The 23990-nt window shown below is 41.5% G+C and overlaps 2 protein-coding genes across 3 annotated transcripts; one reads left to right on the plus strand and one right to left on the minus strand.

Moving 5' to 3' along the window:
• Positions 1 to 237: 237 nt before the first annotated feature.
• LOC113504789 (kinesin-like protein Klp98A) lies at positions 238 to 22501 on the minus strand. The gene is made up of 25 exons (XM_026887232.1): positions 22342 to 22501; positions 20581 to 20650; positions 16076 to 16186; positions 15584 to 15700; positions 14914 to 15153; positions 14382 to 14557; positions 13861 to 13985; positions 13491 to 13603; positions 12878 to 13048; positions 12268 to 12507; positions 11092 to 11281; positions 10054 to 10228; positions 9583 to 9739; positions 9091 to 9264; positions 7073 to 7186; positions 5452 to 5571; positions 4594 to 4762; positions 3920 to 4067; positions 2305 to 2530; positions 2118 to 2208; positions 1742 to 1893; positions 1287 to 1486; positions 874 to 1090; positions 745 to 787; positions 238 to 666 (listed from the first exon to the last, which is right to left on the minus strand). Exons 1-25 carry the CDS (start codon positions 22386 to 22388, stop codon positions 272 to 274), a joined length of 3981 nt encoding a protein of 1326 aa, XP_026743033.1. The 5' UTR covers positions 22389 to 22501; the 3' UTR covers positions 238 to 271.
• Positions 22502 to 22839: 338 nt separating this feature from the next.
• LOC113504730 lies at positions 22840 to 23943 on the plus strand. Of its 2 annotated transcripts, none has more exons than XM_026887148.1 (3): positions 22840 to 22921; positions 23133 to 23311; positions 23780 to 23943. In XM_026887148.1, exons 2-3 carry the CDS (start codon positions 23149 to 23151, stop codon positions 23845 to 23847), a joined length of 231 nt encoding a protein of 76 aa, XP_026742949.1. In that variant the 5' UTR covers positions 22840 to 22921; positions 23133 to 23148; the 3' UTR covers positions 23848 to 23943. The 2 variants fall into 2 exon arrangements, with proteins under 2 accessions (XP_026742949.1, XP_026742951.1); XM_026887150.1 differs by having other exon boundaries at positions 22869 to 22957.
• The last annotated feature ends 47 nt before the right edge of the window (positions 23944 to 23990 follow it).

Genomic DNA, 23990 nt, shown 5'->3' on the forward strand with positions numbered 1-23990 from the left:
TAGGTAACATTCAAATGTTTCGTAATTTAAAATTGAGCAGGCAATGTAAACTCGGTATGTTGCTCACCTGCGAGACGCCCGGAGCGCATAACAAAACAGTGATAAAGGACATCCCTTTGTGTGTCGGTCAGCGCGCGCGGCGGGCGCGGCGCGGGGCCAGCAGCGCGCGGCACAGCAGCAGCGCCAGCAGCGCCGCCGCGTGCAGCAGCGCGGCGCCCGCGGCCCGCAGCGCCCGCGCCAGCGCGCGCCACGTGGCGGGCTCGGCGCGGCATCATCCCGTGCCGCACTTGCCGCTCTCGAACACGCCCTTGCGGAAGAAGGGCGAGAAGCCCACGAGCGCGTCGCGCGTGAGCGGGCGCGGCTCGCGGAAGGGGCAGCGCGGGTGCTGCGCGGCGGCGGCCAGCACGCGGCGCAGCCAGGCCTCCAGCTGCGGCCGGCGCGCGCGGGCCGTGGCCTCGCCCGGCCACAGCGTGCGCGCGGGGAAGGCGCCGCCCGCCACGCCCGCGCCGTAGCCGCGCCGCAGCGCCTGCTGCAGCTCGCGGAAGCGCCGGTAGCGCCGCAGCAGCAGCCAGCGACAGCCGCCCAGCGCGATGCGGACCTCGTACTCGTGGTGCGTGCCCGCGCCCGCGCCGCGCGTCACCCAGCCCGGGATGCTCACCACCTGGCCTGGGGGAGGGGGGGACGTGTACTCCGAGATAACAAATTACATTGACACTATATTAGGTAATATAAAAAGTAACTTACTAAAGTCTATCGGATGCAGCAGTCCAGCGCATATTGTGGGGTCCTGGGAAAAAATATCACAAGTAAATAAAAATTGATCACTCAATGCTGTGTAAAATATCAATATACACACAACATAGTGGTACTGACAGGCAGGGAAGACTCGAGCGTGTTGCACTCGATGCGGTCGATGAGGTCAAGTCTGTCGGGCCGGTCGGGCCTGTCGGGCCGGTCAGTGCGGTCGGCCCGCGCCAGGCGCCGCAGCGGGTCCTCCCAGGGCGGCTCGTGCGGCTCGTGCGGCTCGGACGGCAGCTCGTCGTTCGACGTCGACACGTTGTCCGAACCCTCCAGCTCTTGCTCTTTTAGCCTGCCACCATCAGACGCATATTATAAAAAAAATCTGTATGTTTGTATTATATTACACTTGAAACAAAACTGGCTGACATCCTGGATCACAAAGAGAATACTCTCCATCAACAAATAATATTTTTTACCTATTAAAAAACAAGGTAGGTACATAATTTTTCACATTCCTGCCGTCACCAGTCTGCTATGTGGGTTACCTGTGCAGCAGCGGGTCGACCAGTCCGTTCTCGTGGTCGTCGTTATCGGTGGCCACGTGCATGTCGGACTCGGACAGCGTGAGCGACGGCGTCTCCTGTATGGGGGTCACCATCATCGGCCTTCGCGACTGGTTGTCGAAGAACGAGTACTGCAGCGCCATCTCGAGGCGAACGTACTTCTTTTGTAGCTCTTGTAGTACCTGTGTATGGGGCATATTTTGCTGTGCTTTTAAATTAGATGTATTTGAGCTATTATTAATAATTTTCTTTCTACCATGCTTGCGCTTAGTTCGCTATTAAATCGTAGAAATGCTTTAATTATTAGCTTTCTTTGGGAGAAATATGTATGAAGTTACTAAAACCAATTTCGAGCTGAGAACAAGCTTCAAGGCAAAGATTGGTAATAAAAAGATTGTCAGTTAAAGTATATTGTTAGAGTATAGTTGAGTAGTGACCGCGATCTGTCGGTTGAGCTCCTCCTTGGAGCAGTCGTTCTCGAGCGAGGAGATGACGAGCATCTTCTGCGAGGCGATGCGCGAGCACAGCCGCTGCATGGCGCGCAGGGCCTCCACCTCCGTCACCTGCCGCCGCCCGCCCGCGCGCTCGCCTATACAACAACAATTGATTTTTATCACTTTTGTTTTACGCCGTTCTTGCACATTATAAGATGAACGGTATAACTGGTTCTCTGGTATCTGGCGGTTTGGCAAAATATGTGCCATATAGAAATAGAACACTACTACAAAAAATCATACTTTTAGAAATGCACATGTCATCCTATACATTTAACCCTGTTTTTAATCGAAAAAAGCAAAAACTAAAAATTATTACCTGGTAGTCTCCTCTTGTACTTGGACTTCTGCTGTCGTTCTTCTGGCGATCTCTCAACTGAACTCGACGATTGACCTTCCACTATTCGCGGCTAAAAATATATTACATTTTAATATGATTAAACAAAATATTAGATTTTTATTCTCTAGAACCAATTTGTATAAAAACAAGGTTTGCTCTATGTTACCTTGTGGTAGTCCTCGGTGCTGGACATGTCGTCGCTGTCGTCCGCGCGGGGCACGTGTCGCGCGCCCAGCCGGAACACGGGCGCGGGCGCGGCCGCCGACACGGGCTCGCGCTCGGCCGGCGCGGCCTCCACTGGCGGCCACTCCGCGCGCTTCGGCGACGACGACGCCGTGTGGAACTCCTCCGTCGAGTGCGGGGAGGCCAGCGGGTCCAGGCTCAGGCTCAGACTGCGCGGACAACTCTCACATTAATACGAGGAATCGACTGCGTGGATAGCTTAATGGTGTAGGTCAACAAGCCTATCCCAATGTGTGCGACGTGTCATGGGTTCCGTACAGGCTGCGAGTGTTTTTATCCACGTATACTTGTTATGAGCCTGGAATTGTTTTCTTCAAGTGGCTTAAATGTTAGTAAAACCCCCGCGACACAATGATTAATTTCATCATTTTGATTAAAAAATATATATTTCAGACTGATGAAATCAACGACGACGATAACAACGGGCGACGATAATATCGGGCATTCCAATAAATACGCGAGAGTAAAACGTTATTGACAACTTTAACCTCACCTCACCAAAGTAAGTTATTATAATGATGGTGCAATGTCGACGATCGATTCTAGAATGAGTAGCCTCGGAGCGCTTTATTCATGATATTCAAAGTTCAAGAATATCCCGCGTCCAGGAATTGCATAAAGTGACATTTTTCAAACAATTCAAAGGAATTTTTCAATGAAAGAGAATTCATTACATCACAGCCGCTATTCGAGTTTACATATATTTCTATTTAAACAAAGCCTTCTTTCATTCATTATTCAAGAAGGAACTTGGATAGATGTAAGAATTGTTTTTAAAATAATAACACGAGAATATCACAAGAATCTTCCAATGCTGGGCCTTACAAGTAAGGTATTGAACAAGACGTTATGTCAAATCCAATTTAATCACTACATTTCTGAATCTGTTGTGTCTTCGAATGATTAAACAAGTAAATGTAACTTTAAAAACGTGAACTTAGCTTCTAACCTCCCGTAACGACCGTGAAAAAATTATGAATAACAGCCGGAACCTATAATTTAAGGTGCCTTCCGAAATACGGAGGAACTCGTTATAACATACATGTATCGAAGGTATCAAGCGTGGATTAGGATGCATTTCCACCAGAGATGTGCGATGGAAATGTATCGTGCGAGGATGCCCGCTGAGCCGTTTCCAAGAGCTGTGCTGGCCCAGGCGAGGTAAATGAAGCGGTTCTATTGGTTCCGTACGAACACATCCCCTGCTACGCAGTACGCAACCTCGCACATCATCTGTTGATTAACTTGTGCAGTTGTCTAGTTACCGGCACGGATCTTGAGCGGTCAGCGCAAGAGTGGGGTTTGCTTTGCGCATCATACACTTATGACAAAATAAAACGCCAATCTTGAGTTGCATGCAACTGCATCAAAGAACGAATCCCTCATGATGGCTATGACGCGATGCGCTGCGGGACAATCACTGCACTTTAGTACGCTCCGCGCCGCACTTCATACCACAAAAGGGTGAAGGTCAGCGCTCAAGATCCCTGGCGGTAAGTATAGCTTGGCTATGTGTTAGTGTATGCGTGTGTGCTCACTTGATCCTCCCGTGCTGGTAGTGGTCGGCGTCGGTGTCGGTGTCGGCGGCGCGCGGGTGCAGCAGCGCCTCGCGCGGCGTGCGGCGCAGCACCAGCTCCGACTTGCTGCGCTGCACCGCCTGCGGGGACACCGCCTCCGCCGCGCCCTCTGCCACACATACCGCACACTCAACGCATGTCACAGACAGTTGTTCTTTTATATATTTCAATTGTATCCTAATTTCTTATTTACTTACTTTCACAGTATGAAATTTTGATAAAAGTTTAAATTAACTATCAAGTGCGAGTCATAGAGATACGTATGTAACGAAAAATGAAAATAAAAAAAACTTATGCATACATGCATTATTATTTGTTTCGTAGCGGCAACAGAAATATATAATCTCAACTATCAAACTGTTACGGTTCATGAGATAGTCCATAATAAGGGACGGATAGCTAGCGGAGCCTTAGTATTAAGGTTCCGTTTTAACGATTCGGTAACGGCACCCTTAAAAATCCCCAGGCTAACCTTTTTCAACAGAACCTTAGGCCAGCCCTACCCATAGACACTACTAACCTTTAAAGAATGAGGCCGATACTTCCACAAACTTAAATGCAAAGAGACGGTAGACTTGGTTACGCTATGCTTTAACACATACATGCTATTTAATCATGTTCTATTGTGCACTCACCCCGGTTAGCGCCAGGTCCCAGATCAGAGGCCAGCGCATGCTTCAAGCCCAGCTCCTGGGTGCTGAGCAGGGCCAGCTCCGCCTGCAGCCTCTCGATCTTCACGCGGTGCGATGCGACGGACGCCACTCGAGTTTGTAGCTCCTCTTCTAACTCTACCAGTTCTTTTTTCTAGTATGTATAATAATATACGTAATAAGTTAATAATATAGAGAGTGGTGAGACCTTTGGTCGGTAGTTGGACCACAGTGGGCAAGCCCACCACACATACCCATCATTGTAACACTAGTAAACCAGACAAAAACCACCAAGCACTTAGCTTGGCGTGTCCCAGGGAAACGATTTACTGTCTTGGAAACTGCATCGAAATTAATCAGAAGTAGTAAATAGGAGGACTAGGAAAAATATTTTCCAGTTCACTTGACGGCAAACGGGAGACAAAAGGAAGATGTACGCTACAGCTGATAAACTAAATTAGTTCCAGCTGCTAAGAGCACCACGGAAAATATTTTAAAATTAAAAGGGTCCTAAGATTATATTATAGTTGGTGTCATTGTGCATTTGAATTGTATATTTGTGAAACCCCCCGCGACACAAGGATTAAATTACTTAGCGCGGATGTCGTTTTTTTTTTTAAATATTAGCAGATTTTGTTTTGATTCCAATAATAAGTGTCAAAAGCGTCTGAAATGTTTCACAATGCAGTTTTTATACCTTTGTCTATTTCTGACGCAAAGAGTCACCGAGTGGCGTCATCAAATAGGCGCTCGGCCTATGAAGAGGAAGATGGAAGGTGATCGCGATGCAGAATGGATTAAACTTTATAGATAAACTTATTGGTATCCGCTGAAGTAACTCACATGTCTCTCGACGGTATCCTTGATGCTGGAGGCGACCTTTGGCTCGCACTGCTGCAGCAGGTGCATCAGACTCTCTGTGCTGGTCTCCGACGCGGGGCTGTCCGGGCTGGGGGTCGAGCTCTGTGATAAATACATTAAGATCATATATTTGGTTTATTTTTTACTCCAGAATTCCATACTTCCTTAGTAATTTTGTAACCCTGAAAAAAAAAGCGGGAACACGTTTATCCTACAACGATTTCTGGCCATAATGCCAAGTACCTACAAAAATCAATTAGATAAAAGAAAAAACTAGGAGTTATGATTCAGTACTATTATTATAATGCCATGCATAACAAACTAACTAATTAAGTATAAAACAAACAAATTTTCTAACATGCCATGCAATTTCCCGAACCAGCAGTCTTGATATATGTATTTAGAAACTTTGAAGAGAGACAGGTCTACCAAAACGTCTTAAAGCAATATTTTTATGGTTGTCGAAGCGTGACAGCGCAACGCACGTCGTAGAGCGATATCTGTCTTCCTCACCAGCAATTAGTTCAAGACGTGGCGGTTGGCACAATTTTTTTGGTTAGACACGGAGTCCTCATAGACACCCACCTCCTCGGGGGAGGAAGAGAGTAGTGGCAGACTCTAACTGACTTAACCTGAACCAACGAACAACCCCTATTTAGTAGGTGCGCGGCAATGCAAAGCAATTCAACACATACCGATGGCGGTAGGCACACTGACCCTCACGTCAAAACGAGTTATTATGTCAGTTAAAGCAATATTAATAATAAGAAATACAAATCACCATCCATATTGACATATTGACAGTGCAGACCCAGACCGTAGTATGAAGTCTTAATTATCAAAGCAGGAAATGAGAGAGATGGCGAGATCATTCTTATTCCTTTATCTTTACATTATAATCTCTCTTCAGTCTCGTGATTGATTATTAATGCCATTATTCTCTGTAGCATCAAAACTTATTTAAATGTATTTTAATATTAAAAACAATAGATTGGTTGAGTTTATCTTATACCTATTGAAATTAATTTATTCTGCATACAACTGTTTTAATTTGACATTGTTTATAAGCTTGTTTTTTTGCTTGCCTGAAGGTCGTTTGTGTTAGATCCTAATTAGTGATTAGGATACACACAAACTGATGTATTTTTTTATTCTTGTACATTAAATTCACTTAGTTTTCAAATATTTATGATGTGCAATTAAAACGAAGTGTCTGAACTTCCAACTTAATACTGAAAAAGTATTTTTTTTGTGTTAGTCGTTGGTGTGGATTAATGCAATATCAAGTTACTATGTCACCTGGTTTCCATTCAATACAATTTCAGGACAAGAAACAATGTATACATTTTGGCGGTCGGTGTGAGGTCACCACTTCGAACCCTCTAAGGCGACCAAGTGACCCCGTAAGTGTACCGGGAAACAAATGATTGATCCAGGAATGGGTATCCTTTTTGCATGTGACTTAAATGTTCAGGAAACTCTCCGCCACACAGGGATTTAATTCTTGAATGCGGGAGTATACATTTCGTAAAAGACTGAACAAGTGTTAACACTCGTAAGTCGCCCTATCTCTCTCTCTTGTCCGTCTCTCTCTCTCTCTTACCTGGTACTTGTCCCGCAGCTCCCGGGCAGTGCTGCTGACGTACTCGTCGAGCGCGGCCCTCTTGTCGGCCACGCGCGCGCGCAGCTCCGCCACGCGGCCCTCCTCGCTCTCTGCCTACACCCGGCGCAACCAAAATATAACGTGAAGCTCTGGACTTTATCACAATGACATAACGACTAGTTAAAAATGTTGGGCTTTAGTCAATTTATTTCTGAAAAATAATCAAATATAAAGTGCACGTGTGCATAATTGCTTATTGTCTTAATAAAACGGAAGTTTAAGGCTGAAATAGTGAAAGAGAAATATAAAGTAACTGACTTAAAATGTTTCTTTTTTGCTTTTAGAAAATATACTGAAATATTGATTGCGAGCTAACATCGTAAACATTACATTAACACAACCACAGCACACGAACTAAACAAATGACAGGCATGAACATTTATCGACATATCCCAAAAATCCAGAGCTCCAAAGAAAATTAAAATATAAATAGCTTCGCCTACCCACATGGACATGGCAAGCACGTCTGTAATGAGCACAACACAAACAAACACACGCTTCACCGCGCTGCTACTAAAGCAGACAGTGGGAAACACTAAATAAAAACTATAATTACATTGTTAAGCACTATTGCACTACTGAATATTCTCGAAGACATTTGAAGGAGAATGTTATGAGTTGTGTGAAAATGTATGTTTTAATTATGAAAATGAGTTTGAGTTTTGAGTTTCTTTATTTAATCATTTCTGGAGGTGAATAGTCCTCAGAATCTAAATCGTGGTGTATTTTTCATATATTTATTACCTGATTTTTTTGTGGTATATTTGACTGACTGATTTATTTACATTTGTTTTTCTTTAGGGGCTGACTGAAATGTATCAGCAAAGCCAGCTTATTATAATTGATATTTAAGCCTAGTCTAGTCTAGTTAAGGGTTTTGTTTTCTTAATTTTTGTTTTGACTCTACTATTGTCTTTGTCCGGTGTGTGTCAGAAATATAATAGGACGAAGTTTATATGCGCTTTATAAAATAAAATGTTGATCTCAATTATGTTAATTATTTAATCAAAACATTTCAACAAAGGTAACGATATTTTCGCGGACATTTCTGTTGAGCAACACTACAACTAGCCAAGGAATCCCGAGTCCCCCCAAGATCGCGCGTGAGTAAACTGTTACAATAATGTTTCGAGTAACACTAGTAGATAATGCATGTAGGACAACGACACCGGTGATTGCACATAATGACGTAAAAGTGTAATTATATCTTACTGCCAGATACCGACTGTTACACTTTCCATTTAGCAAAACTGATAAAAAAAACGCAGCGTGAAATGAGAACGAGTGGCGTACAACTGTTGGAATACACTTAGATCGAGTATTTCCTACGTAGATAAGCCCCTAATGGATACCGCGTGTTGAGTTTTTTGCTATTTTAACATTACTTTGGAAGTTGCCTACTTCATCGGATGAAACCTACTTTTTGTCCGATTTTCTACTTTAGGTACGTGACGTATGTATAGAATTTGTACTAAGTGTAATATTAAAAATGACATATACGTTGAACATGCAATATAAAAAAATTATCAAAATATTGGTGTATTTCAAAATTTATCAAAACAAGAAATGAAATCGTGTATGAATCATGCGTTTCATAAACTACTGTCCTATCAAAACGGCATTCTTATAATTATCATCGGCAGTACTCACTTCCGCTAGCGTCTATCTAATAATGCCAGTTTCTCACAACTTGCGAAGTCGCGGATGCGCCCCTTAGAGGTAACCAACTTGGTTCGACCCTTGGGCGCGTGCAGACGCTTCTATTTTTTAGGCTAACGGTTTATTGGTAATAACAGGGTGAGGGATGTATCGTAGCTCATGGGAAGCTGGCGAAACAGTAACGAATGTCGAATGAGGATATGATTTACATACAGACCTCATGACTGCTGTCACCTCCGTGCGTCCAGCTGTGGCGAGGTGTGGTTCTGCTGTAGTATGTACAGTGCAGTGTCGCTCACCGTGTTGCGGTGCGTGTCGCTGAGCGCGCTGAGGCGGAGCGTGCGCTGCGCGAGCTCGCGCTGGCGGCAGCGGAGCGCGCGGCGGCGCTGCGTCCAGCCCCGCTCCAGCGCGCGCCAGTCGCCCGACAGCCGCCGGCATGCCGCCGCGTACTCGCGTTCCATGGCCTGCCGCTCCTGGGGGGGAGGGGTCAAAGTCACTTGAATTGCCATTTCTAGTGTTCTTCCAAAGGAAAAGACCAGGACCCTGTTTCAAAGTCTAAATCCGACATTTCGTGTGATCCCACCCTAAGCGTCAACATCCACATTCCAGAATTCACACATTCTAGAATTCCACATTCTAGAAGTAGAGCTAGGAAGTATATCACGAGAGAGTGAAATCATTACACGCCACATTTGCCGCAAATAAGGTTTAGGGGATTTAGGTTTAAAAAATATATATTGATAGGTGCTAAACATGTTAGTACTCATGTAAGGTGCTATCGCGTGCCTGACCTCGTCGAGTTTCCGCTGCGCCTGCAGCAGCTCCTCGCGCTCGGCGTGCCAGCGCCGCTGCCGCTCCTCCTGCTGCAGCAGGAACTGTTGCCGCTCGCGCTCCAGCTCCGCACGCTGCGCCTCGATACGCTCGCAACGGATCTCGCTCTCCAGGTCTCTGTGTCACACAAATTATCCCGTTAATGGGGAACTTTCTCCAAGACAGAAAAAGTTCTTCCAAAAGAAAACCTTGGGTACTCCAGAAATTGAAATTATCAGTAGATGAGGAGCTGAAAAAAAAATTTTGCTGACAGCATTTTAATCCAGATTTAGTGTTTGAAGAGGGAAAGCACGAAATTACTTTTTTGCACGTCTAAAATTATTATATTTTAGAAACGTCAACAGAAATCTAATGACTCTGGATGCAGCTAAACTTCCATTTCAAGAACCGACAAAAAGTCGTCATTCCGGATGTGTATTTCGGTTACTCACGACAGCGTGGTGTTGAGGTTCTCGGTGCTGGCGGCCAGGTCGGTGGTGGACCAGGACAGCAGCGACAGGCGCGACAGGTTCATGACGGACGCGCTGCCCTCCTGCCGCAGCTTGGCGGCCTCCGCGGGGTCGTTGTAGCGGAACATGTTCGTGCGACCCAGCAAGAGAATGCAACCTGTTAACAATACTATACTGTATTCTACTGTGTATTATGAATATTTTTGAAAATTGATTCGAGATATTGCGTAAAAGTACTGTAAAGCATGTAAAAAAAAAACATCCATCGTGATAAAATAGATACGTCTGTTGCGTAGTGTTGCGATTCATCGATATTTTCACAGGTTAAGTGCAATATGAACTGCGCTTCACGTTGATCATTGGGACCGCATACACATGAGGCTGTGAGAGACCTAGAGTATGTATAGTAAGACTAACCAGTTGAGATAAAGAATGTAAATAAATTTTCAGGCGTTCATGTCATTTTTATTTGAATAATGACGGGCCTGTTGGTCTAGTGGTTAGTGACCCTGACTGCTATACCGGAGGTCGTGGGTTCGATTCCCGCCCAGGACAAATGATGTGTGATGAGCATGATCATTTGTTCTGGTGTCTGGGTGTAATTTATCTATAATATGTATGTATTTAGAAATATATAAGTAAGTTTATCAGTTGTCTGGTTACCATAACACAAGCTCTGCTTAGCTTGGGATCAGATAACCGTGTGTGAGTTGTCCCAGGATTTATTTATTTATTTATTATTTATTTATTTTATTTGAATAAACTATTATAAACTTCGAATTTTGACAAAAATTAAGGAATGGCGGACCAAATGTTGACAACTGCCGTACTGACTGCTTTCTAGTACCAAGAAACACATAACGACAGCTGTCACCGACCAACTCACGCCTTATATGCGCGTACGAGTCATAAGGACAGGGATAATAATCCCCCGGTATCGCCATGTAACTCAGTAACAGTGCGCTTGTTTACGTTTTTTATCTCGTCTCGTTGGCCTTAGTATATAATGTGTGTGCTCACCCTGGCTGAGCTTGGCGGGCCCGTCCAGCAGCACGGTGTTGAGCCAGCACTGCGCGCCGGGCGCGGGCAGCAGCGTGGCCGTGCCGCCCGCCAGCGACACGCGGCAGTGCAGCGGCAGCACCGCCGCGCCGCTCAGCACGATGTCCGGCAGCGGCCGGTACTCCGCGCTGCCGATCACCGTCTCGCCCTCCTGCACCACACACGCTAAGATTAACGGATACAGATAATGCGCACAGATGTTCAAAGGGCAATGACAGCCGCAGCAAAAACTGAACGGAGATGGAGAAGGCGCAACTCGACTTCTTCCGGAAGCTTGCCGAGTCCAGCAACGAAGACCCATGGTCCTTATCGTGCAGCCAGTGGAAGATTTCGCACCCCTTTAAACCTTATCGCGGGGTTGAAACTTCCGGATGGACACACAAGGCTTTGTGCCTGAACGACGATCCGTCGCCCCCTCCATCCGTTCAGGTGATGGAGAGCATAGTCAGGGAATTTCCTAACACAGCCTCGGGGATCGATGGAACCACGGCCTGCATGGTTAAGCATGCTTGGCGTGCTGCTGGCTCAGAACCGACGTGTGTGGTTGGTAAATGTGAGGAGAGTCTTGTGGAGTCTTCTGTGAGTCTTCTGGACACGTTTCTGGACGACAAGCTCGTCGTTTTGCGGAAAGGTAATGATAGGGAGCTTTCGGTTTCTAAAGATTACCATCCGGGACGTTGCTATAAAAATATTAGAGCCCGGTCAGCAAAGTTTCTCTCGGGGTAGGTTGACGCAAACAGAACTCAATAGTATCTTGAACACTGTCGGCGGAACCAAGGCACGGTACGTCCAGGCCAGACCAGTTTCGGGCGCTTTTGAAAACGCGTGGTGGCCCATGATACCTGCCCTGAAGGCCCTTAAGGCAAAGGGCCGCCAAACATCATAAGGATGTTGGCGGTGTACTTCTGCAAGCGACACGTCGGCTTTTTATCGGCGGGGGGGTCGTGTGGAAGACCGCTAACGGAGATTGTTCAGATGAATATAAACCACCTACATTACATGTGAACTGCAGCACAACAACATAAATTCTTTGATTCCTTGACCACTGAACATGGGAGAGCGACCTTTAAGTCTAAATGAAGTAAGAGAGGTAGCTTGATTCTATGTACCTTTACAGCTCGTTCTACAATAGTTTACCTTGAGATGGTAGAGCGTGACCCCGGTGGACAGCAGGTCGTCGTCGATGCCCACCAGGTGCGGCATGTCGGAGTCCAGCACGACGCCCAGCCCCGACTTGCGCAGCCCGAGCGCCTTCTGCTCCTGCAGGATCTGCTGCGTCTCGCGCCACTTCTCCGTCCACTTCTCTGTCAGGACCTTCTCTTGAGCTTCCTTGCGTTGAAGTGTTGCTAGTACACCTGGTTCCGTGTCGATAGGATCCTGCGACAAAATCGTCCTAGTTAAATTTGTAAGGAAATTATTTGTGTCATTTTGAAGTTGGAATAGGCTGCACATGTCTGCCGTCTGGCTATTAACCAATGGGTAAAATAACCCCCAAGCTGTCCCAAACAGAAAACAAACGTCAGCGATGAAGTAGTATTCCTGTAAACCATTTTCCCCAAACAAGAAACTCATAAGAAAGACAAGTGGAAAAAGCAGACTATCCGGAAAATAATATACAAATGTAGTCATTGTACCAGTTATAAGGTCTATTCAGGCGTTTTTTTGGGAAAGTCCGACACAACTGTTATCCTCTCTTAACTCCACTCACATTTTAGGGGAGGTATTTATTTATGAGAGGTATAGTTACCGTATCGTGTGCTATCTGCGCGCGCAGCTTCTCGATCTCCTCGCGCAGCTCGCGGATGAGCTTGACGTTGGGGTCCTCGTTGATGGTCGGCTTGTTGATGATGTTCTTGGCGCGGTTCGCGTACCGCAGCGTCGACAGCGTCTCGCCGTAGTTGCAATCCGCCGGCGATATCTAGCCAATTAACACGAATCTTAATAGCTGTTCTGGTATATAGGTGGCATTTGTACAAGCCTTCGCGAAGATGTTATCTTTAAAAAGTAAGGAAGTGACAAGTCGCAAGTGATTTTTTGTAACTTTCTATCAACCTCAAAGAAGCGTGTTTAATCCCACTTAACGCAATTTTTCATAATTTTTTTATGGATTTTAAATACTGTCATTGCAGAATTATCTGGCAAGTCTCGCATAGTGTGTTAGTTACGATTAAATATATTTGGAGGTAAAGATTACGATTTGTCTGTTGTTGTTTGGATTTGATTCGTCACAGTGCATGTGACTTGAAATTTTGTGAAAATCCACGCGACGGAATTAATTTATTAACGAGGAAGTCTTTTTTTTAAGTAATAATCCTAAGACAACAGAACGTAACTGTTATTGCATTTAATGTGTTACTTACTGCTGCTATCATGATAGTCTTCGAGTTTCCTCCGAGTGAGTCCTTCAGAAGCCACGTGAGTACAGAGTCACGGTACGGAATAAACACTTTCTTCGCACCCTTTTGCGCGCGCACTGCGAAAATAAATCTTAAGTTGTAAGGGAAAAGTTTGCTTTTCAGATGATACTTGTTTGAAGTCTACTAGCAAAAACAGCGATTTACATGTATGACGTAGCGACGGAGGAAAAAACTCCCAAGCTACGTTAGTACTAAGCCAATCTATAAAAATTACATGTCAGGTAAGGGTCAAGGGTCATTTTTATTTTTTTAGTGCCGCTTTTTAATTCGTTGTTTTTCAAGAATCTTATTAGCAATAACAAGAGATGTGTACCTTCTAAGGGCTGGCTGGAGTCCGCCAGCGCGGAGATGACAGACCCAAGCGTGACGAGAGACTTGTTGATGTGCGCGCCCTCCACCAGCCGCTGCCCCGTCGCGCCCGTCGCGTCCGCGCGCTCGCTACACACACACACTTGTATCAATACACATCGGGAGTCATCACATCATCAACATAGCTTTCTCTCAATCGGGTTGGGGTCGGCTTCCAGTCTAACCGGATGCAGCTAAGTACCAGTAAAGTGTAAAAGAAGCTACTGCCTAATCGACCTCCTCAGCCCGTTACAAAATAAATGGTCACCCATCCAAATGAACTGTACTCTAACCTGTCTGTGATCAACACGTTACACTGGACGTATTAACAACACGTTATTTTATTAACTATTATTTGTTTGAAGGATTTGAGAAGAAAAGGAAAGTTATTGGTTTTCAAAATAGATTTCCGCGCAAAAATGGACCTATGTATTAATCGGAGCACTAGAAAGTTGTTTATATAAAGAAAAGGTTTTCGTATTATACCTTCCAGCCAGGTCCACCAGATGGACTTTAGATACTGTCTCGCTGGGCATGTTGTTGTGGCGCAGGTAACTGGCCTGCACGAACGTGATGGTGAAGATGGCGTGCGAGCGAGACGACACATCGTTCATCTGCGTCGACGCAGTCGTGCGGTGCAGGTTGCCGCGGTGCATGCACTCCTGCGCAGGGCGATACGGGACTTACTGAACTGACTTTTTTATGGTAAGGGCAGGCATTTTTTCCAGTGACACAAAATTATAATCTCGAAAAAGCTCTTATAAATAATTTTGCCATTAAATAATATTGTTGTAACAAGAAAAAAATACAACCGAATCCGAATAAAAACTAGTGCGGACTGCGCCATACCTGATGAAATTTTCATGGGACCAAATGACAGTTATTTCACGTTAAATTAAGAAAATAATCACGAAATCGGTTCATCCAGTCTAAATTTATGAAGCAACAAACATAAAAAAAAATACGCATTGATAAACTCTTCCTTTTTGCAGTCGGTTGAAAACGAAGGTAAACTGACCTGAATATCATCATAATCCGACACTAAATGCTTGGACAGGTCTTGCACATAGGGTCCCAGTTTGGGATGCTCTCGGACCCTGAGCGAGTGTCCAGCGTCTGTGGCTAGCAGGTCCTTGACCCGCTCGTTGTAGATCTCGAGATAGCTGACCTCCGTGCGGTAGGAGGCGCCCGACTCCTTACCGGCCGCTACCCGGGAGAACAGGTGCCGGCAGATACGAGGTATTAGGCCTTGGAATTCCTGGATTCAAGGGAAAGAGGTTATGAATCAGTTGAAGTCGAATGTTATTTTTTATGTAATCCTTGTTGTATTTTGAATGAAAGTGACAGTGTTCAATAAAAGGTGAATGTTATGTATGCTGCAACTGATTCATATTTGCGTTGTATTCACACATTAAGTAACACATATAATAATTATCACGTTACTGGCATAGTGGCGTGGCAGTCATTTACTACACTAAATTATGTGTAAACCACTATTGAGGCATATTTAGAACAATTTTCAGATAAATTCAGCAAAGAAAGTCGTAGCAACACTTTTTTACCTAGCCCACTGTGTCTCACTGTCGGCCTCCCCTAAATCCTTATTTGATTCTCTGTTCTGGGCCATATAGTAGCAGTACTAGAGTATTTTATTTTATCTTATCTCGCATAGTCAAAGCCGTACATACATTAGATCCCATCATAGTGAACGTCTTCCCGCTGCCCGTCTGTCCGTACGCGAACACGCACGCATTGTAACCCTCAAAGGCGCTGTCTATCACGTCCAGGCCCAGGTCGGCGAACACCTGTAACCAAACCAATAATTTACACATCACAGCAGGGAATTATGAATATCAACCTTATTTGATTAACATTAGAACTCTTTTTTCTTGGTAAACCCGTAAAAGGTGATTTGAACAAGAAAATTGTCAAGGTTGGCTTGAACTCAGGTAGCTATATCTTGATTGTTTTGCGATTACAACACAGACCTAATGAGCGAGTCAGGGTATATGCTGTGAGCAATAAATACATAGGTGTAAACAGCACTTTAATTCGCACACTACATTTCATATTGACTTGTAACCTGTAATACAAAGGCATAAGGAACATTTTCCAATGACAAAGTTACTTCACCTAGTAAGTATATTTTCTCTTACTATTTTATCAGATGAGTACCATACCTGTTCCTGCGACGCGTACTGGCTGTCCTCGTGCGCGAACGACCAGTAAGAGTGGTCAAATGTGAAGTCCTTGTACTTCTCCCGGGTGCCATCGTTTTGTTCTTTGCTATTCTAGAAGTAAAAAAACAATCAGCTATAAGTATAAAATCAATAAAACGAAAGTAACAATTCCACAAATACGTTTTACATAAAAGCAAAGTCTGAACCAGTGTTTTTAGACAAATTTAAAAAATATATTATAGTTATTAAAATTCTTCCAAAGTCAGTACCACTTTTTCGCATATAAAACAAGAGAGAGAACCCTGATTCCAGGAGAACCAGATAGTTCTGAGCAAGCGTGTGATAACAGGCAGCATCGCACTGGCATGCCTCGTATGTTCAAGCCGCTCAACGACTGTGTCACAGAACATTGTGTATTCTTCTGTGAGTAATAAAGAAAATATCAACAACCAGACGGTTATGCAGTAACAAATAATATTATCAACATAAATAACAAAGTTATCATAATATTGTCTGTTACCGTTTAGCAATTTAAAGTTTCTTTTTTATGACTGCCGTACTTTGGAATTTAATGATCGCTACACACGCACAAAGTAGGTAATTGAAAAGTTTGTCATTTATTGATAAATGTTGAAACACCTGTTGGTTCCGGTTATCTTAATTTATTGTTATAATTATCATAGTAGTTGATTACGGGTTGCCGACTTTAGTTCGGCTCTTCTCTATTCATTTATGATCATTATCTATTCATTAACTTCTAAATTAGCTAAGGAGAGCTGTTTCTTGAATTCAAACTTACACGAAGTTAAATGCAGGCAAGTATTATAGGGACTTTTCCAAAGCACTATGGACTTTCTTAGTTACATTAAACTGTGAAGCAAAACATCGTAAGGAAATCTCTAGAACTGCCATCACGCAAGAAGCCTAAATAACCAATTCAGGCTCAATACATCATTAAATGGAAAGAACCATACCCATCAGAAACTGGTAGGTTTATTGTATTACTGTATTACTATGATATAAATACCTAATGTTTATAATAATATTATTCAGAAAATTTCATTTAAAACCCATTCTAAATCGTTTCGTAGTCTGACCGAGAGAATTGAAGCTCGAGACGTCATTAGCGAGGTGAAAAGCCTCGAAGCGACGCGTGACGTCACGAACGCGTTACGTCAGCTGCGATTATCGACACAGATTCCGGAGTGGATAAGTGTAAGTATCCGTATCATGGTGTGCTATAGGGACCACGAAATGCATATACCTTCACGTTTATTACTTCTATAATTTTTATTACGATATGGTAGCTTTTAGATTGCTTTTACGAAATTTTAAGATAAAGAAACACTTTCTTCAGCTGCGTGGATGTTGAAATTTGGCTAATTTCTCCCAACCTTAAATGAATCACTAACTTACGCGCGCGGTTTTGCCTGTGTGGACATCTGTTTCATGGCAAACAGTTCCCTTGTGTCTTTTTTTGCCCATACAAAATTTTAATAATCATTCGATTATTCATTTTAGTTGTGAAAGAACGGATGACGGAAACGGAAAGACGGTATTGCTTCGTAATTACATTAACAATCGATGAAAACTTTACTCTAGAGGCAAAAAACCCACCTCTTGTTCCATGCTAAACCAGATATTAAAAACTTTTACACAATAGGGGCGCGTGTTCCTGCTTAGTTGGCACAATTCCATGGATTTATTCGTAGTTTCGTAGAATAACCGAGTGACTTTGAAAAGTTTGGCTTTTTCTGCAGCCGCATGCATGCATTTGAATGCGGTATGCTATCTTCTTAGCTTGCATGACATTTTTTCAGTCCATCTATACTAATATATAAAGCTGAAGAGTTTGTTTGTTCGAACGCGCTAATCTCAGGAACTACTGGTCCAAATTGAAAAATATTGTGTTGAATAGACCATTCATCGAGGAAGGCTTTAGGCTATAAACCATCACGCTGCGACTAATAGGAGTGAAGATACAATGGAAAAAGTAAAAAAAACAGGGCAGGTATAAATCATAACTTATATCTTCTACCCACGAGGACGAAGTCCCGGGCAACAGCTAGTACTAGATATGGGGAAATAGTTTATCATTCAATGTAGACATTATATGGAAGAAACTAAACAAGGTCGAAACGCCAGTATTAAGTAACGTAAGAATATTCACTATGTTACGAAATTACAGCGGGACGTTTTTAAAGTAGCCTCTTTGCATTTATTGCTACGTCCCAGCTGGCTCCAGACATTTTTGTGACCCAATTTTCACACTAACCATTTCAAATGCCTTGGAATTATCAACGGGAGAATGGTTTCAGACGTCTCTACTCTCTGATAAGACGCTCTTGCAATTTAAGAAAATATATTGACAATACTTATTTCGTAATGAAATTGATTCCCAATTGAAGAGAAATCGCAAATTATTGTCGTTTCGCAATCATTAGGAAGGTAATTAAAGCTATTTTAAGTAACGATGCTTATCTTATTGGACTTGTTACCTTAATATTGGCTAACTGATCGCTGTAATTAGAAACTCTACTATTTGAGTAACTATACTGTTACGTTGGCTATTTATTAAACAAATGTAGCGTATTCAAATTAATTATATTTGCATTCAGTAAGGTGTCGTATCCAATCGTACCTTTGAGAAATAGAACACCGTAGCTGACCATTTCGTTTCGCTGTATATTAGGAGCGAATTACGCAAAATCTGAATATTTAGAATAGCAACACGCACTGACATAATAGCGGCGAATTGCGTGAAGCACGCGACCGATGGCGGTGTGTAATGGACAATTACCGAAGATGACCGGAGCTGGCGCACGCTCACATGACTAATACAGACGGATCTTGGACAAAAAGTCTTAGTTTTTGTTTGTTTTTTGTTTACAGAGACCGGCAAAAAACGTAGGTGACTAAAGAGCCTATTTACTATTGTTATATGTTTCTTTTTTCGAAAGTGACTCCCGTATTACGGAGGTTAATGCTTATGTCGCGGGACTAAACATTTAGGAGTAGGTATTCGTGGGGGTCGAACCCGCGACAATTCGCCTACAGTGTGTTTGGCGTAGTGACCTATACCAATCCACAATTCGAATTCTTGCTATGGCTCTTTCGCTAAACCCTCCGGTGAACAGTAAAAACCTGCGTTTCAATAAGTTGAAATAACTGTCTGCTTTCAATGCCGATTTCAATGAACATTTTATGAATGACTGTATGTAACAGGTTAAACCTTTTATTTAGTTTTTGTTTCTTAAATTTATAGGTTTCCGGCTGAGCTGAGATTTTGCATGCATGTAAATATTGCAAATTAAATTATCTATCATTTATTAATTCCGTGACGCATAGCTAGATTTGGAGCTGATCTGATGCTGATTATAGAAGATTCAAGATAGCTATAGGAACTCTACAGTAAAACGAACGAAGTGTGGATCTGTTTTCTTATTTCTAAGTTTCCGCGGCTTTGACTGTGATGGGGAGAAGTTATTGTGATTTTATGTAATACTATTGTCAACAGCTGCTCTACATAGATAATGGACCACGCGAGATAAGGTATCAACGATTTGTCTGCAGATAGATTTCGCTGTCAATCACAAATGATACGGTGTACGGTACTACGTATGATCTTTTTCTTCTAAGAAATTATCGTTTTAAAAAGAAAAATAAACGCTTATAATTACTAGACTGGAGGTCTGGCTTGAGGGCTTAATATTAAGAATTAAATTTTTGAAGTTATGGAGACGTTGCTCTACTTATAAGTGTGGTCTGCTGTCACACTGTTACAATTCTATTACTTTCGGACTTGGTGATTGACTGAGAGATGTTATAATAGTAAAAGATACCTAATATGTCCGGGAGTGCCTTAATAGAGTTCCTAAAGAACTCAAATCGTCACAATGACCTTGGATAGATCACCCCAAATCCCAGTCTAAGTACGGCATTATAGTAACGTTAGCGAGCGGCTAAATAACATCTTGGCGTAGCCTTGAGGATTGCTTAGCCGTACCACGTCGGTGACTCATAACACAGGCAGTACCGGTACAATATACGAATGTACGAGTTTCATAGGTTTTGTGTAACGTACCGCATCATAACTATAACTGAAACGAATATTTGTTTTATTTTAACAAGATTTTAATCTTCGTTTACCAAAGTAAGAATGGTGATAGCTTGGGTATTAAAAAGGAAAATAGTAGAGTACGGTTGATCGCACGCCATTACGGTTCGCTTCGAGTTTCCGACATTTCTCGGAGAAGTCAGTTAGATTAACCCAGATAGAATTATTAAATTCATATAACGAGTAAATGTATTTGTTTTACATAAATTAGCGTAAAATTAACCGTTTAGTTATAGGCGTAACGGTTTCATTTACAGTAAACCAATGTGTAATAATAAATTTACGAACTTAACTTGAGGTAATCCTCTTTTTGTGCTTACGATTTTTTTTAACTTTTGTAAGTCTATAGAGCTGCTTTGTTATGAATCATTTTACATAATGTACTTACTTTCACAGTGAGCAATCTTGTTTTCTTGCCCTCCATCTGGACAATCAATTTCGCGCCCATGTCCTTTTCTCTGTAACAATAACAAAATACTATAAAATGTTATCCAGTTGTATCGAAAATTTACTAAAAAAACCTGATAAAACTTACTATAGTTATATTTATCATATCAAAGAAAAAAAATATCTGCCAACAGTGTGGGATGTGCTGCAGGTTTAATTCCGGTTTAATAAACGTTTTTAAGTGTTCTACCAATATTAATTCTAATTTGGTGTCCTTGTGTATGTAAATCTAATAAATTCGACTCGGGACCCCGCTCATCAGCTCACGATTAAGGACATTAGTTGTGTCCGCAACTAGTCTGCACTCCCGATACATACGCATGAGTAAAAAATCAGAACAAAGCCTCGAAAAAATTAATAATTATTAAACAGAATGATCTGTCACAAACCAGGTGCTCTGGACAAGCTCAGCACTTTCATACGACCTTCAGAAATTCACCATATCAGTCATCAAATTATAATTAAACCAAGTAATATAATGATAATAATACTCATTAATAAATATATAAATATTGATAGCCAGTGAGTCACAAGTTATCGTAAGTAATAATAATAGTTATCATACTAAATGTTATGTTTTTGTTTTGATTGGCCGTGTGAATCAGATGGTGTTACAGTAGCACCTTATATCACACCTACTGGATATTCTTTTTAGGATATTGTTGGATTATATTACTTCATCACTATTTTTATTTCATTTTGTTCTGAGGTCCTAGCTGTTGAGTGGATACTCAACAAGTGATATGGAGTTAAATAAGCTAATATGCATACGCAATAAGCTCAGATGATGTTATGATGAGAATCTATGCAAATAAGTGTTTCTTCTTTCTTTTTATACTATGTTTTTATAAAAATTAAATCTTTGAAAATGTATATTTTTAACTAAAACTATAAATGAACTGTAAATAACTTATGTTACATTTAACTTTTACTTTTTAGTTGTTATTGAATTATCTATTGTTTTTACTATAATTTTATAATTCTCTAACATATTCTAATGCAGCCATAGTGTACACTGCTGTGCTCTGACGGTTTCTCATATGTATTGCAAATAATAAAGGTTCTGATCTATCCTATACTTATTTGTATGCTATAACTGGCAGCTACACTTTATATACGTATATTACTATTACAGTAATTCAATCACAAGTTATCATGTAATTCAGTCAACCATAAAGAAGCCTCAGATACATCTGGAATTTAAAATAACAATAACAGAACGCATTGTAAATGCGAACTCTCAACCACGCATCATTGTTTACAATCCGCGAGATGACAAACATACAAACAAACATTCTTACACCAGCCACACATAAACACTCTGTAATTTACTCAGATTATTTAGGTCGCCGACTTTTTTACATTATTTCGACAACTTTCATCTAAACGGCATTACCGAGGTACAGTTTGTGCTCTAAATGCAACTGAACCGTGAAAGTCATTGTCATTTATCATGACATCATTGCTTTTTTGCACTTTCAAATGCCATGAAGGAGTTTCGTATTTTAACGACTTTTAACCAAAGTATTCACTTAGATAAGCTCTTATACTATTCTAGTACTCATACAATGTAACGAAAATTAGCCAATTATCTGCATAATAGACGTCAGGGTGACCGAAACATTCTTATTTCACACAATACGTTAACTCCCCCAAAACATAGGATGAAATCGCTACTTTCCTGAACATAATATCTACTGACCTTTGATTGAATGGGCGAACCCTTACAGCCACTTTCACCGAAGCCATTGTCACACATTATATTATCAATAGTGTTATTTTTATTTTAAAATTACATTTATGCACACAAATACGACACCACAAAGCAACTTGACATTTTTCTTTGCTTGACAGAACACAGAGTGACGTTGCAATGCTGAAAAATATTTATGACGTTTTGGAAATTTAACAAAACGTTTGATAGATTTTAAACTTTAATTTATTAAATAATAAAAGAGAATCTATCACTTCAAATGAATTTTGACCAACGAAAAGAAAAAAGCCCGGGAACCATGTTTTTTTTCTTCTGCTTTCGTCTCAAACTTGGATAATATATTCTGCCAATTATTTTCATTAACTAACACTAGTTAAACTTTCAAAGTTATTCTACAGGTTTTTACTGCAATTTATTACAAACATTATATTCTATAAAAGTTACGTTATTATAAAACGAAAAGAAACATAAACGTAAACATTTTTAGTCGATTATGCAACTTTTTTCTTTTTGGTGCGACTCTAATTTTCCTGTTGTCGATAATCTGTCTGTTCTTGTCGCAGGAAAGGTTAGAATTTTTATAAAATTATTTGTTACAACTTAGGTAAATTAATTTATACTAGTTAAATGACATAAGTCGTTATTACAAATACGAAAACTAAACTAGATATGTTATTATCACTTTAAATATTTCAGTATTCACATTAGTAATATTACAGCGACATTGGAGGTAAGTTTGAGTAACATTACATAATAATTTGTGTGTATTCTTCCGTCAGCCAGCCAGCTATCACGATGTCGGACGCCCCGGGTCGCCCTATGAAGTTCCCCTACACCTTCAGCGCTAAGATCGCGCAGTTCCCGTTGAAGTTCTACGTCCAGAACCAATGGATCTGGCGCTACTGGATGTTCGGTCTCGCCATCTCTGTCCCCGTGTTCTACAAGATCCACAAACTGGGTAATTATTTTGCTTATAATAACTGCTTATTTTGTACATTTTAAATACATACAGATAGACTTACGCATGCTAAATGCTAGGAATGATGATTATTCAAGGTTACGCCACTATTTGTTGTATACTAGATTGTAGAGTTGTATATAGATTCAGAGGCTAGAAGTAACAACCACTGTATTGTACCGTGTAATGGAACAGAGTTATTGATAAGGTTCCCTTAGTCTTATTAGAAAAAAAGAAGTAAAATTTCTAACAATCCATTGCAAATATTAAATTATCTATCATGGTACGTTTTTAAGTTTCACCATAATATTATATAGATGAAGAATAATAAATTTGTTAAGCAAAATAATACAACTAACCGTGAATTAAATGATATTTGAATTAAAAACTAAAGTGCTGTAGGTTGTATATATCTTAAGCATATAATGTTGTATACTATTGGCACTGACTCCTATTTCTTGTTTCCAGCTAACTCACCCGGCAATGTCAGCAAATGGGCTGAAATCAGGAGGAAGGAAGCTGCTGAGCACCATTAAATTAAGAACAAAACCTATAGTCCTGGGTTATAATCATCAACTTGTGTGATTTATTTATGTTGTAAGCGAAATATTAAATCATGTGCTAGTTACTTATTTTATTATTTTTATCTTGAGAATTTTTCCTTTATATGTTAAAAATT

Source organism: Trichoplusia ni, chromosome 23, assembly GCF_003590095.1.
Source record: "Trichoplusia ni isolate ovarian cell line Hi5 chromosome 23, tn1, whole genome shotgun sequence".
NCBI classification, from domain to species: domain Eukaryota; kingdom Metazoa; phylum Arthropoda; class Insecta; order Lepidoptera; family Noctuidae; genus Trichoplusia; species Trichoplusia ni.